Below are 13,298 nucleotides of genomic sequence, written 5' to 3' on the forward strand. Positions count from 1 at the left end.
ATATGTGCAAGCAGGTACGTAGTTTTGCAAATATATAGACAGGTCAGACAGTTATCCACAGTAGATGGAAAGACAGATATTAAACATAGATCTAAAAAGTTGGTGTTTTGGTAAATGCACTCAACTCACAATCACTAGGTTGCAAGTTGACATATGACTTTGTGGAAGGCAAACAATAGTTTTTCAGTGGATATTCTGGCCCCTGCCATGGGAATGTGGAATTAACATCACTGGCTACAGGCTACCAAGAGTGATAAGTGTTGATCCATTTGCTCGTTATACCAGGGAGACATTTTGACTTCACTTTTGACTTCTACTAGAAATTTGTGGAAGTGTCTGAGATTTACACACTCAAGCTTAACAAATGCTATGGAAACTTGTGTACTCCAAACGGGCACATGATAATGCACACCCTGCCAATATACACTCATCCCAGCGCCCCTCATGTCAGGCTACCTAATGCTGGCAGCACAGACGACTCTTGGTCGGTCCTAGAACCAAGACGATATCACGAATCTCCCAGCCTTGTCACTGCTTGATCCGCCTTTTATGAAGCGCTAATTTCAGGGGTCTGAACGGACAGAAGTCCGAAGTGGCTCGGACTGGGCTGTACGCTGGATGTTCCAGAACAATGCATTCCACATTACCCAATAATCCCATGATTGAACGTGCAGATCGTAGGGTGTGTATTATTGTGCTGAATCACCATTCCCTTTCTCAACAGTCCACAGTATTTCTGAAAAATATTCACAAACAAACCCTGCATGCCCAAAAAGCTGCCGTCATTACTTTTCCGACAGAAGATTGTGGCTCAAATGTTTAATTTACCGAAGAACCTGATTGTTTCCATGCAGTGCTCTGGCACTCACTCTACAGCTCATAATGGCAGTGATGATGTGAGAAAACAATGTCGACTTCACAACGCCAAGAAGGCGTGACGATTGTGAATCCTGTTTGCTTTATAAGCTCCTGTTAACATGTTTGGCATTGCAACATTTGGCATCAATCTTTTTTATTTTTTTCATGAATTATTGAATTAACTGTTCCAACAGTTCTCCCTATGCAGTATGTGATGCATTACAACTTGTCCATCATCCCAAATCAACCTCTCCAGTCTCCACATGAGTGACGTTGGTTGGAGTTGAAGCATCGACCAGCCTACCACTTCTCCTGTCGTCACAAACGCATTCTTATTGCTATGATTTAACAGTTGTCACCTCGTCATAGCTTAATGCTTTAATACATTCCACTTATCTTTACACACTCAAGAGGACAAAAAGTGAATGAATAACAGTTTGTTGTACTTCTAATCGACAGTTGTGCTAGGGTGCCGCCATCTTGGATGACATACGTTGTTGAAGCACCTCGTGGCAACATTTGGAAAAATATATTTTACAAGAGCACCAGAGTCATGACCTATTCAATGTGCAAAGCCCACTAGTGTACATTACAGCATGATTGAAAATCTCTTTAGAACTTAAAATACCCTCATATATATCAGGCTAAGATATGGACAGTGGCCCCTCTTCTCATTGCTATAAAGAAGCATCCCTGTTTTTTTGGTTTTGTGCATGGATACCATTTTAAAAACAGTTCTTTAATTTTGTATCGATACAAGAGTCTTGTGTCTGTTTATTTGAACAATGAGATCTCACTGTTCATCTGAGATGGGGCTAATGACCTGTTAAATGAGTGGAATAAAAGGGGGCACAAGAAGAAACACATTCGCAAAAGTGGGAAAAACAGCATTTGGTCGAGGTCATTGGCCAAGCTGAGCTATCTGAATCAGTCATGATCCGGCCCTTACTGCTGGCACCGCTGCTGCAGCTTTAATACTATCTACATACGGTAAACCATTCAGCAATGTAATACATAAACAACAGTATAATCACATTATCTTTGCTATGTAAGGACAATTTTTTTGTGAGTGAGTGCTGGTTGCACGTGGCGACTTACACTTTTTGTTGGCGTTCATTATAAGCCAGAATCTTCGTCACCTCCCAGTTTCCCGAAGTAATGAACCTCACGATGGCCTGCCCTCCTCCTCCAACGATCCCCCGCTGCCATGATACAAAGAGTATAATTAAACAATCGTCTTAATTGGCCTTAATTCAACAACTTTGTTATCACAATGTCAAATAATCTGTCGCTCCAGACACACGGCGTCAATTCTTATTATGGTCAAATTGCACATCTAAAAACTAAGTGCTTGCTTCGTACCAAAATAAATTGAGGATAACATGTTTATGCCGAGAAAATGTTAAGGTGTTCATGTCTGACTTAATCGAGCCGATTCACATTAACATTAAGATATGTGTGCGTGTACACGTGTACCAGGTGTCGCAGACAGTGTTGATTGCTGAGCGCGTCACGAGGGACGTGTTTAACAATCATCGGGTGCGTGCAGCGTGGAACAAACTAATTGGCATTTGAACGGGGAGTAAATTGCTAAGCGCGGAAAGACTTGGCATACATGGTGGGTCGCGAGAACTGGAATTTGGAAAACAGTGACCTCGTGAATAAGCAGTAGTTTTGTTACATGGAGCACAAAAAATGTAACAGCGAAGGGAGTGGTGAATGAGTGCACTGCATGCACACATACACAGTTGCCGCCAGGTGGCACAATATGCCCCTAAATCAGAAGTTGGCAAACAACGTAAGAAGAAGTGCCGTTTTTTTCTTCTGAATTCGGTTTAAAAAAAAACCTAAATATTTCAAGAGCTGCAATGCACGTGAACACGAGGTTGGTGACCTTTCTAAATAACGTCACGAAGCAGTCCTTAAAGAGCCGCATGCGGCTCCGGAGGCGCAGCTTGCAGACCCCTGCCGGAGATGCAAATCAACCCAGAGCAAAAGCGCATGCAAATTGGTTTCACGTACGTGGTTCAGATTTGAATGATTGTCATTTCAAATAAAAAAAAAAGCCAGATGACCCCTAACCAAGGTTGGCGATTACATGTTTAATCACGCAGGATTAAATACCTTTCAGCAAAATAAAATGCATAGTTGAGCCATGCGAAACTATTTTCCTTACAGTGTTAATGACTGGAAAGCACTTGCTGTTCATTAAGGACTGTAATCAAGCATAATAACGATACAAATGCACTTAACCATTCATGGCATATGCTATCATGCGAAAGCCTAAACTCATACATAGTAAACATTATAAAAATGAACCCCTTTATCACATCTTAAATTATAGTTGCATAAAAATTTAAAATATATGCATGGTGTAAAAAAAATTCAGCATACGTTAGAGAATAGGTTTTTCCCCTTTTTTCTGGCAACAAAACAGGTGTTAAGATGTTAAAACACCAAACTGAAACCTTTTACAAGAAATCATGTCTGAATTAACCACAATACTTGTGGTCAAAATGCAAACAAAAAACATACTCTGATAATATGTGCATTGTCTTTAAACTGATTGGTCAACACCAGACACACCTTTCTTTCGAGCCTAGTCTCGTTGCATATATTATCAGAGTATGTTTTTTTGTTTGCATTCTGACCACAAGTATTGTGGTTAATTCAGACATGATTTCTTGTAAAAGGTTTAAGTTTTTTGTTTTGTTTACATCTTAACACCTGTTTTGTTGCCATAAAAAAGGGGAAAACCTATTTCTCATATTTTGGTACTGGCAAAGGAGGTCCCATGACATACGTTGTTAATTATATTTTAAGGTACCTTTATTTGTATTTTTAAATGGCAGCTCCTCACACTAGAGCAAACCTTTTTTTGTATTGATCATATGCTCAGTGCTTATGGATCGGCTTCAGCAATGCCTTGAGGTTATTGGTTGCTTCATGGAAATAATTGATATCAGAAAGGAAGATTCCCGCAATATTGTCAACATATCACTCGCATTCATATTTCTGAAAAAAAAATTCGATTTATTTTGGTCGTGTTTGATTTTCAATGGGGGGAGGCTTTGCGTAAAACACAATATTTCACCCTAATGTGGCTGTTGGACTTTTTTTTGCTTCTTGCTTGTGAAAACGTTGTGACAGCGCTCCCCAATATAACTGTGTTTTCAATTACACAACGTCGAAAATAGCATGATGGATCGAAAGTGCATTTGACCGAAGCAAATGCCATGACGTGGGGATGGTATTCGTGTAGCTGATTCAGAGAAAATTCACGATGCTTGATGTGCTGTAGAAATGTAGCCCTTGCTGTATAATAAAGGTAGACAATATCTAACCTCCGAGTATCAAAAACACACATTGGCTGTAAACTTATTTTAGCAAAAAAAATGCAGTTTTTACCTTATGTTGGAAACATTTATGATTGCCAATTATGCTTTTTTCAATAAAGTCCCACTCAGGAAGTTTGTTAAACTATTTTCTGAGTTTTTTTATTACTTGTTGGGGAAAACGTCAGCGCCTCAAGAAATGTACATACACAAGAGATTACCAAATGCCCATAGTAATAGAGCTGCAACGCAATTTCTTCACTGCCTTCGAACGGCACCTCATTGCAGCTTGGGTGTCTCGCAAACATGAATGAGCCAAATATTATCCAATCTCACCGCAAAATCACTAGATTGCAAGTGTGCATCATCACACTTAATTATAAATAATTCACAAGAGCGATATGCTAAAGCCACTGTGGAAAGTGAATGCCTATACGCTAAATATCAGATCTACTCGACCAAAATGTGCACACGATACAATCGTATTTGGGACTCCTCAGAAAAAACACACATTGGTGTCAGCTAATAAAAACAAAGATCAGGACCAGGTCGACATAACGAAGCGGTGGGCAAGTCTGCACATCAGTTTGCCTGGTTGACTGAGAACATGACAGAGGAATGGTTATTATGAAGCCAAAGATCCATTATTATTCTTACGCTTGCTTACCCAGGAAAGCCTCACTGAGTGTCAAGGATATTTTCATGAGGGTCCTGCCAAGTTTTTGCATTAGGGTGCGATGTTGCTATGTTTAATCCTAATTGGGCAATGTGTATGCATGTATCGTTGAACGTTTTTTGTACCATATGTAGTCAAGTGTGCTAATTGGAGGTGAGGGGGAAGGACTACAAACTAAACAATTTGTAGCTATTCTTTCAATAGCAGTTACATTGTATAATTTAGCTATGGGAGGAAACCAGAAAACCCAGAGGGGACCCACGCAGAACAGGGAGAGAACCATACAAACACCACATAAACACTACACAGAAAGGCACCTGAGTCGGGAATTGAATCTAGGGACTTCTTGCTGCGAGGCACAAGTCTTTCCGCTCTGCCACCCTGCCACCCATTAAGTCTGAAATCACATTGTGTAAAAGCACTGCACAGGTCCCTGGTTGGAGTGATGGATAACTAAGCTCAAGCAAGAGGGTCCTAACTGTAGCCAATTATCCAGCGACTAGACACAGCAGTGTTGGAAATAATGCCCGGCATGTGTGCTCATGCATTCACACATTACAAAGTTGCACTGAATTTTAAACACTGCGTTCACCAGTTTATTTACTGATATTGCCTTGGTGACTGATATATTTTGTTATCAACTATAGTAGATGCTTAATATAATACACTTGATATTATGCAAATTCTCTCTGCCAGAAAGTTCTGCAATGTACATATATTATTCTGAACGCATTACACTGACACTTTTACACTGTATCACAGTGAAATAATTGGTTGTGCATAATATTTTGTCTTTGCAATCATTTGTGACGTTTATTCGCCTCAACTGATAGATGACACGTTTAAGAAGTACAAATGCTCGTTAGTGGTGAACATCTACATACATTTGAATATGACGTTGAATGTACAAAGTGTTCAATTGTTGTTTACTTGTCACAGCCGTCCATTTCATCTACACAACCGACTTCTCCCACTCTAGTACCGGCTTCATGTGCTCATAAAGATTACAAGCGAAGGTTACCTGAAGTGCAAACATGGCAATGTGATGGAAGTCTCCTCTCGCTCCTTGCTTGGCAGGCACCGGCAAGAAAAACTTGGATCCATCTCTGGAGAACACTGGCGCTTCATCCTACACAAGCAGAGACAGATGGATGGGGGAGGGTGGACAGATGCGCAGACCAATGGACAGAGAGGGATATAGGTGGCATTAAAGTAGCATTCCGTCCCACTCGTCACATGTTTATTCGTGTGTCAGTTCTGGTTTGGGTTGCAATGTGACCTCGGTCCATAGCCTTCTATTGCAATGGACTCGACATTGCACATTCTAACCATATTGTAAATGGGTCAGAGCTTAAAAATATTTTACCTGGGCAATTTTGAAGTCACGAAAAAAATAATGCTTTTGGAATGACCTCAGATTTACAGTCAAATGTATGGTCATTAAAAGGGTTAAACCCTCAATATCAACATTTCATCATGAAACAGTGCGCATACTAGTTTCTTTGGGGGGTGTTGAAGCAAAAATTTTACTTTAAAAATTTGACCTCTTGACTGTGACACAAAATATAGTTTCCTAAATTTCGAAAATGAGGCCTACAGTAGCTCCAGCATAAATAACATGAACTGTTTAAATATAACCTTAACAAATATTTACAGCCGTTGGAAACGTAGTTGTATTTGGTAATTTTTTACCAAAACAAACGCACAACCTAACACTACTACAGTTCTTTTTTTTAAGTATAATTATTAAATTGAGTGAATGTCATAGCATTTTTAAGATAAGTGCATTAAATCAACAGGGTAAATCTTCGTAGTCTATCTTTCATGCCAATCATCTCGATAGCCGCACCTCCAATTATCATGGTTGGCTACATACGGTACGAAAGAAGTTCAACATACATACATATCAACCATAATATCTGTCATCTTGTTGATGACTTTCAGCACCGAGTTGCTAGTCAACCTACTTTTCCCTCTGCTTTTACTCCACTCCATATGTTCTCAACAACATTCCTTTTTCACTCAATCCCCATAAATTTCTGGACAATAGAAAGTTGATTTTTATAATCTACTTGCTCTTAAGTGTGGAACATATTTTCCCATTCTGACAACATATTTATAGCTTATCTAAAAAGGATTCACTTTTCGAATCCCCTTAATCTATTTAACATACGAAAGTGAATACTCTTTGGTTCTTTCGGTAAAGTCACGTAGGTATAAAATAAATCACTACGTTTCAGGCACAACACAAGCGTCCGTCATCAGGTGGGGAAGCATGGTCTGCTGCTGAGGCAGACTGTTTTAAAAGGTTTGAAATGGGTGTAGCCCAAGGGTCATAAAGAAGTGGCCGGGGCTAGTGATGTTAATGTGAGAAATTAGCATGTAACTGTAAGATAAGACTTTCGGCTGGGACTGGAATTTAAGTCAACCCAATCAACCTCTGGGTGCTAGTTTTCAGAAGCAAAATTATAAATAGTTTATATTTGGATTTACCTCACCGTATGCAAAAATGATAGCTTTCCAGCCTTTTTAGAATATCATTAGCATTTACATCAGATGCTCAATCATTCAGGATATATGTGTAGTGATAAACTCGGAGATGATAAGACTTGGAGGCACTTCTTTATTAGTGAGCACCATCGTGGTTAACACACTTAATATTTAGTCCGTCTATTATCGGCTACGCTACTCAGCCAGGACAGTTGGTAGGCTGCCTGACTAGCGGCGCCTCGAGATGGTAGAGATGGAGACGACGACGAGAAGAATGGTGAAGACGATGAGAAGAATGGTAAAGATGATTAAAAGAATGGCGACGATGGACTTCAGCAGCATGATGGGGATCCGACTCCAACAACCGCCCCGAGGTCCCCTACCAGGGCCCCTCTTATACTGTCAGCGTGGCCTCGTTCCGCCCCGGCCACGCCCCCTTTCTGGAACCTACTAGCAGGTTCCTGGTGGGCCCATTCTGTGACCTTTCCCCTAGATCCCCCTCTCGTGATTATCCTAGCCTGCTGACATCAGGACTGCCGTATGCCGCAGACCCCCTTTTCTGCCAGCAGCCAGCGCTATGCCACTACATATGTATGATTAACTTCTTTCTCACCATACGTAGCCAACCGTGCTAATCGGAGGTGCGAGGGAAGGATAACAACAGTCACGATTTTTCCATATGTATTAGATATACCGAATATGTATATTATGTGGCTTGTCATTAGCTTAGCTTCACAATGTTAAACCCGACCAAAATTGTATCCAAAAAAATATATGTTTCATTTTACCAACTAAACTTGTGTATGATTTTTGATTTAAAGCTTTCGTGACTGCAGGGATTCATATTCTTGGTTCTTTCGGTAAAGTCACGTAGAAGGCATTGTCAAACAAGAAATATGGAGTTTCTACTATCTGTAAATATATATTACGTGGTTCTGTGTGATTATTATTCAGTATTAAACTTTAACAACAGATTAAGAATGTTTTGAACAGCATTTGTCGAAAGATCATAATTTATTTTTTTGTTTTAAGATTAAGAACTGCCCTTCTGGAACTCTCCAAGTAAAAAGTGTAGCACATTGGGCAGGGAATATTCCACAGATTAGTGTTGACATGAGAAAGCATCTATAAAAATTAGGAGTTGATCTATAAAATTATTTTTTCATGGAAGACACAGGGTATCCCGTCTCAAAACACGAGAAACTCACGACAGCGCACGCCCCATGGGACGCGGTGGGAATGATGATGATAATGGTGACATCATGCCTTGGGTTTGTCACCATTATTTATTGATGCAAATAATATTTCAATTGTATTTTTTCGAGCCATCGAAGCAACAACCCATCAATACAAAAGTCCACTGACGTTCTGCAGAAGATGATGCAAGAAAACTACTTCGGGAATATTCTGAATGGGCACCAGTTACCAAACACTACACGGAGCCCCATATAATTAAACAAGTGTTATTAAAGTATAAATTATAATTAAACAAGTTTAGTTATAATTTATACTTTAATAAAGGGACATCTCAACAATGGAGTGACCAATATTTTGTGCACATGCCAAGGTTGTGTGCCTAAGGCCATCCAACAAGAGTTGGAAAGACCTTCAATGGGAAAAAACAGATGGTTGAGGGCTGGAAAAAGCAACACTCCAACACTGGTTCCAAGTCTTTACCCAATGTGAATTAAGCTGAAGGATCTTTTTTTATCACGTAATTTTAAGACTTTAAAGTTTAAGAAATGAATTAACTGTAATTTGGATGGAAATCCTTGGGAAATAGAGCAATCAAAAGATACTCACCTGCCTGGGTAGCCAAGCCTCCGACATTTCTCGATGTCTCTGTGATATACAAAAAAAACGTACACGGATTACATAAAATTATCTGAATGTTACAAAAAATCACATCATGCCACGTATAATATTCAACTAAATATATATATATCTTTCTGTCAAAAGTCATATCGATTTCAGATATTTTTTCATAGAATACACATATCTGTCTCTTCACATAAAAGATAAAAAAAATTCTTACATAACCCATCAGCTGCACAGCCTCCTGGGAGTGCGTAATTTCAGCAGCATTGATTCAAGCAAACTCTAGACCAGTTCCAACATAAGTATCCTCCACAACAACACTAATGCTCATTTAGTTTTACAAATTTAATATAATTTTTTTGCGTGCAGTCATTGGTGACTAGCGAGAACTTGTTGCAAATGTGGGCGGTTGTGAGAATTCCAACCCAGAATCTCAATGGCTACAGTTCACTAGTAGGCTTTAAAAGGTCAATGGAAACCATTGTTTGAAGCATAGCAATCTTGATATCAGGTTTGCAATAGATCTTCACTTCTGATGTGCACTTTACTTCACCGGAATGGTTATTAAGTCATCCTTTTTTTGTTATTTTTAGCTTCACCAGATCCCGAGGCAGAACAGCTAACTCTAGTGGGTTTTCTAAAGTTATCTCTGAGAGCCATATTATGCATCGTTTGATACTATTAATACACTTTGTATCTCGGACACTCTTAATTACTTAACGTCAGCAAATCTGTATGTGATGCACTCAGACGATACATGTTTTTCAGGATCTAATGGCTGTACAATGTTAATCAAAGTTTTGTTTACTTCTATATTGACCAATGGCTTACTGTTGATATAGGAACACCCTAAACAACGATTAAATTATTTCATCACATTGTGAGTATTGATCAAATCACTCGGGGACTGGAATCACTACTCCTGCTTTCTGCTACAGCCTTGTAACACCTGCTACTGCGCAGCCATACACATCCCCATGATCTATTGGCTTCGTGCGCCGTGGTGTACATCCACTCTCCTAACCCAGCAGTATTTATTAAGCCAAACTTACACACATAAGCATATGTCATAAAACCATACATGTGTAGTGTCTTAAAAAATGACTCACACCGACACGTTGTAACAAGTCACCTGCTTACACTTTATTCACTTATTCTTGCACCAGTTGTAGGCAATCTTGATTTGAAGCTTTCGTGACTGTAGGAATCCATACTCTTTGGTTCTTTCGGTAAAGACACGTAGGTATAAAATAAAATAAATCTCGACGTTTCGGGCACAACACAAGCGTCCATCATCAGGTGGGAAAGCATGGTCTGCTGCTGAGGCAGACTGTTTTAAAAGGTTTGAAATGGGTGTAGCCCAAGGGTCATAAAGAAGTGGCCGGGGCTAGTGATGTTAATGTGATAAATTAGCATGTAACTGTAAGATCGGAGAGCGGCCTCCTCGACGAGGGCAAGGAAGTGGCTATGTTAATGTGAGAGATGAGCATGTTAATGTGAAATCTAAGAGTGGTGCAATCCAAAGGGCACCGTCTACAGCATCCCACGTCAGAGAATGAGGAGGCTTACCGCAGCCTTCGCTCGGAGGTCCGGAAAGCTATGAGGCACTGCAAGGATGGGTGGTGGTCGCGGGTTGCTGAGGAGATGGAGTCTGCCTCAATGGCCTGTGATCATCGCTCTTTAACTCCATAAAAAAGTAACTTGCAGCGCCACACCTATTACCATCATTAGGGGAAAGAACGGTGATCCAATCTCCGACCCCCAGGAACAGGTTTGCAGATTTGTTGAGCATTTTTGTGAGGTCCTGGGGGAGGGGAAATCCCTCAGCCTAGAAAACATCGTGGGACAAAGTGAGGATGACCCTGCTGAGGCTGCGGTGCCTCAAATATTGGAAGATGTAGTCACCCCCTGTGAGTGGCTGACTGAGGTGCCATCTGTTGAGGAAGTACTGAAGGCAATCCGGAGTCTGAGACCAGGAAAGGCACCGGGCAGAGATGATCTCACAAGCGAAATGCTGAGGGAGGGAGGCGTTTGTGCACAGACTCTCCTACATGACATAATAACAACAGTCTAGACCACTGGACGGGTTCCGCAGGATTGGAAGGATGCCCTGGTGGTCCCCCTCTTTAAGAAGGGGGACCGCACAGATTGTAACAACTACAGGGGCAAGCATCATTCAACATCGCCTTGCCAGGCACACTGAAGAAAGGCTTGCGGAGCCCCAATGCGGTTTCAGGGAAGGGCGGTCCTGCACAGATGCCATATTTTTTGTCCGTCTGCTTCAGCAGAGGTGTCAGGAATTCCAACAAGACCTACATCTCTGCTTTATTGAGCTGGTCAAGGCCTATGATGCCATCGGTAGGCCTGGGCTCTGGGTTGTTCTTCATACAACAACAATGGAGGGCGGAGGAGCGACGCTCACAACAACGAGCGGAGCGCCGGGTGGCTAAAGCACAGCAAGTTGGCACAGTAGGGGGGCACAGGTGGTGCATCAGCCAGTCATCTCAGTCAGTCGACCCGTGGCACCTGGGTCTGCTATGTGACCTCCTGACAGTGGGCGTTCGACACTTCAGGTGGCCAGAATGTGCACATAGCCTGGCACAAGCGTCATGGTGATGTCACCGCCACTTAGTGGCGAATGGCGGTTGTTGTATTTGTACAAATGTATGTTGAACTTTTTTCGCACCCTATGTAGCCAACCGTGCTAATCAGAGGTGTGGGGGAAGGACAATATACTAAACACAAAAATAATTTCTAAAGAAATTCGATTTCAATTTAGATTTAAATGTGCATAGCTCCAGTGGCTTCCTAATATTGGAAGTAAGAGCGTTCCAGACGGCCGCAGTAACCGTCTTTGTCTGATGGTTAGCCGAACGCCACTGCAAGGATAACCAGAGACTGATTACTTTTCAACAGTAATGCTCCCTCCCAACCGTGCCTACGGTATCCTACGGTTGTGACCAACACTCCTGGACGTGAAACCCCCTGAGTCAGAGATGGATGACTGCCTGTAACCAACCTCGATGCAGGCTCCTGTGGCAGCGTCGCACACGGTTAGGATGGAGAAATTCTGTGCACGGTTCACCCAGTTGACAGCGATGCGAGTCCCTGTGGCCCAGTGCACCATGCTCACATAGTAGTCCCTAGGCAGCAGCAGCACACAGTCACGCATATTCCACATCAATGCATATCCATAGTCCAGCAATTGTGGATCGGTGATCATCTGCGTTGATGGTCCAGTCAGGATTGAAAATTCCACATTCCTATGTCGGAGGCCAATTACTCCATAGGACACAATCTATTAACGCCATACAGTAGCACTTACTTTAACAGCCCAGATATGGAGTTGTATATGGTGTTGTATATATATTATCACCATATAGATATCCAATACATGTCAATAATCATACAATTATTGTACTACTCATACCACAATTGGTTTCATATAAATATGCTATTAATGAAACACAATTTAAATATAATGCCTTATACAAGCAGTGTTTTATTTTAATATCAGCATTTATATACCTGTTTTACTCACACAGTAATGTCATGTCGCAGGAAGAAACATTTGTTTTCACAATTCTAACATCCTGCATAGGGTTACATCATGACAACAAACGCACATCTGATTAGCAAAGTTGGCTATGTGTGGTGCGAAAGAAGTTCACCATCATTCATATGTAGTGACATAAAATGGGTCACTAGGGCGCGTAGCGCTGGTTACTGGTAGAGAGCGGGAATGTGGGTGTAGTAGCCCGGTCTACCAGCAGGGCAGGTGAAATGTGCCACTAGAGTGGGTAGTGCCGGTTGCTGGCAGAGAGGGGGGATCTGAGGACACAGCAGCCTGTCTGCCAGCAAGGCACGTGATAGGCCAGGGTGAGAGATGTGGAGTAAATGTGACAGAGGGAACACGTGGGGCAGAGTCCAGAACCTTCTGGTAGGTTCCAGAAGGGGGTGTGGCAGAGGGCGGCGCCAGGCTACGCTGGGGAGGATAAAAGGGAGGCCCCGACGCTGGGTCAGGGCTGTCGTTTGGAATGGAACCCATCATCTACGCAAGTCTTCGTCCCCATCTCACCTCCTCGGCGTTGGGGGTCAGGCAGTGTGCCGGCTGTCCTGAC

General features: G+C 41.7%; 1 protein-coding gene across 1 annotated transcript in view; it reads right to left on the reverse strand.

The window, feature by feature from the left end:
- The window catches only part of LOC144734254 (inactive dipeptidyl peptidase 10-like), a gene marked incomplete at its 5' end in the record, with an annotated part of 402,709 nt that overhangs the window by 42,384 nt on the left and 347,027 nt on the right, over nucleotides 1–13,298 (reverse strand). Inside the window, 4 exons of the mRNA XM_078616418.1 lie at nucleotides 1,957–2,060; nucleotides 5,891–5,998; nucleotides 9,163–9,201; nucleotides 12,197–12,320. Of these exons, the coding sequence (XP_078472544.1) occupies nucleotides 1,957–2,060; nucleotides 5,891–5,998; nucleotides 9,163–9,201; nucleotides 12,197–12,320 (375 nt within the window). The remainder of the gene's footprint in view (nucleotides 1–1,956; nucleotides 2,061–5,890; nucleotides 5,999–9,162; nucleotides 9,202–12,196; nucleotides 12,321–13,298) is intronic.

The sequence above is a fragment of the Lampetra planeri genome, chromosome 1 (genome assembly GCF_965212315.1).
Source record: "Lampetra planeri chromosome 1, kcLamPlan1.2.h2, whole genome shotgun sequence".
Classification (NCBI taxonomy): Eukaryota; Metazoa; Chordata; class Hyperoartia; order Petromyzontiformes; family Petromyzontidae; genus Lampetra; species Lampetra planeri.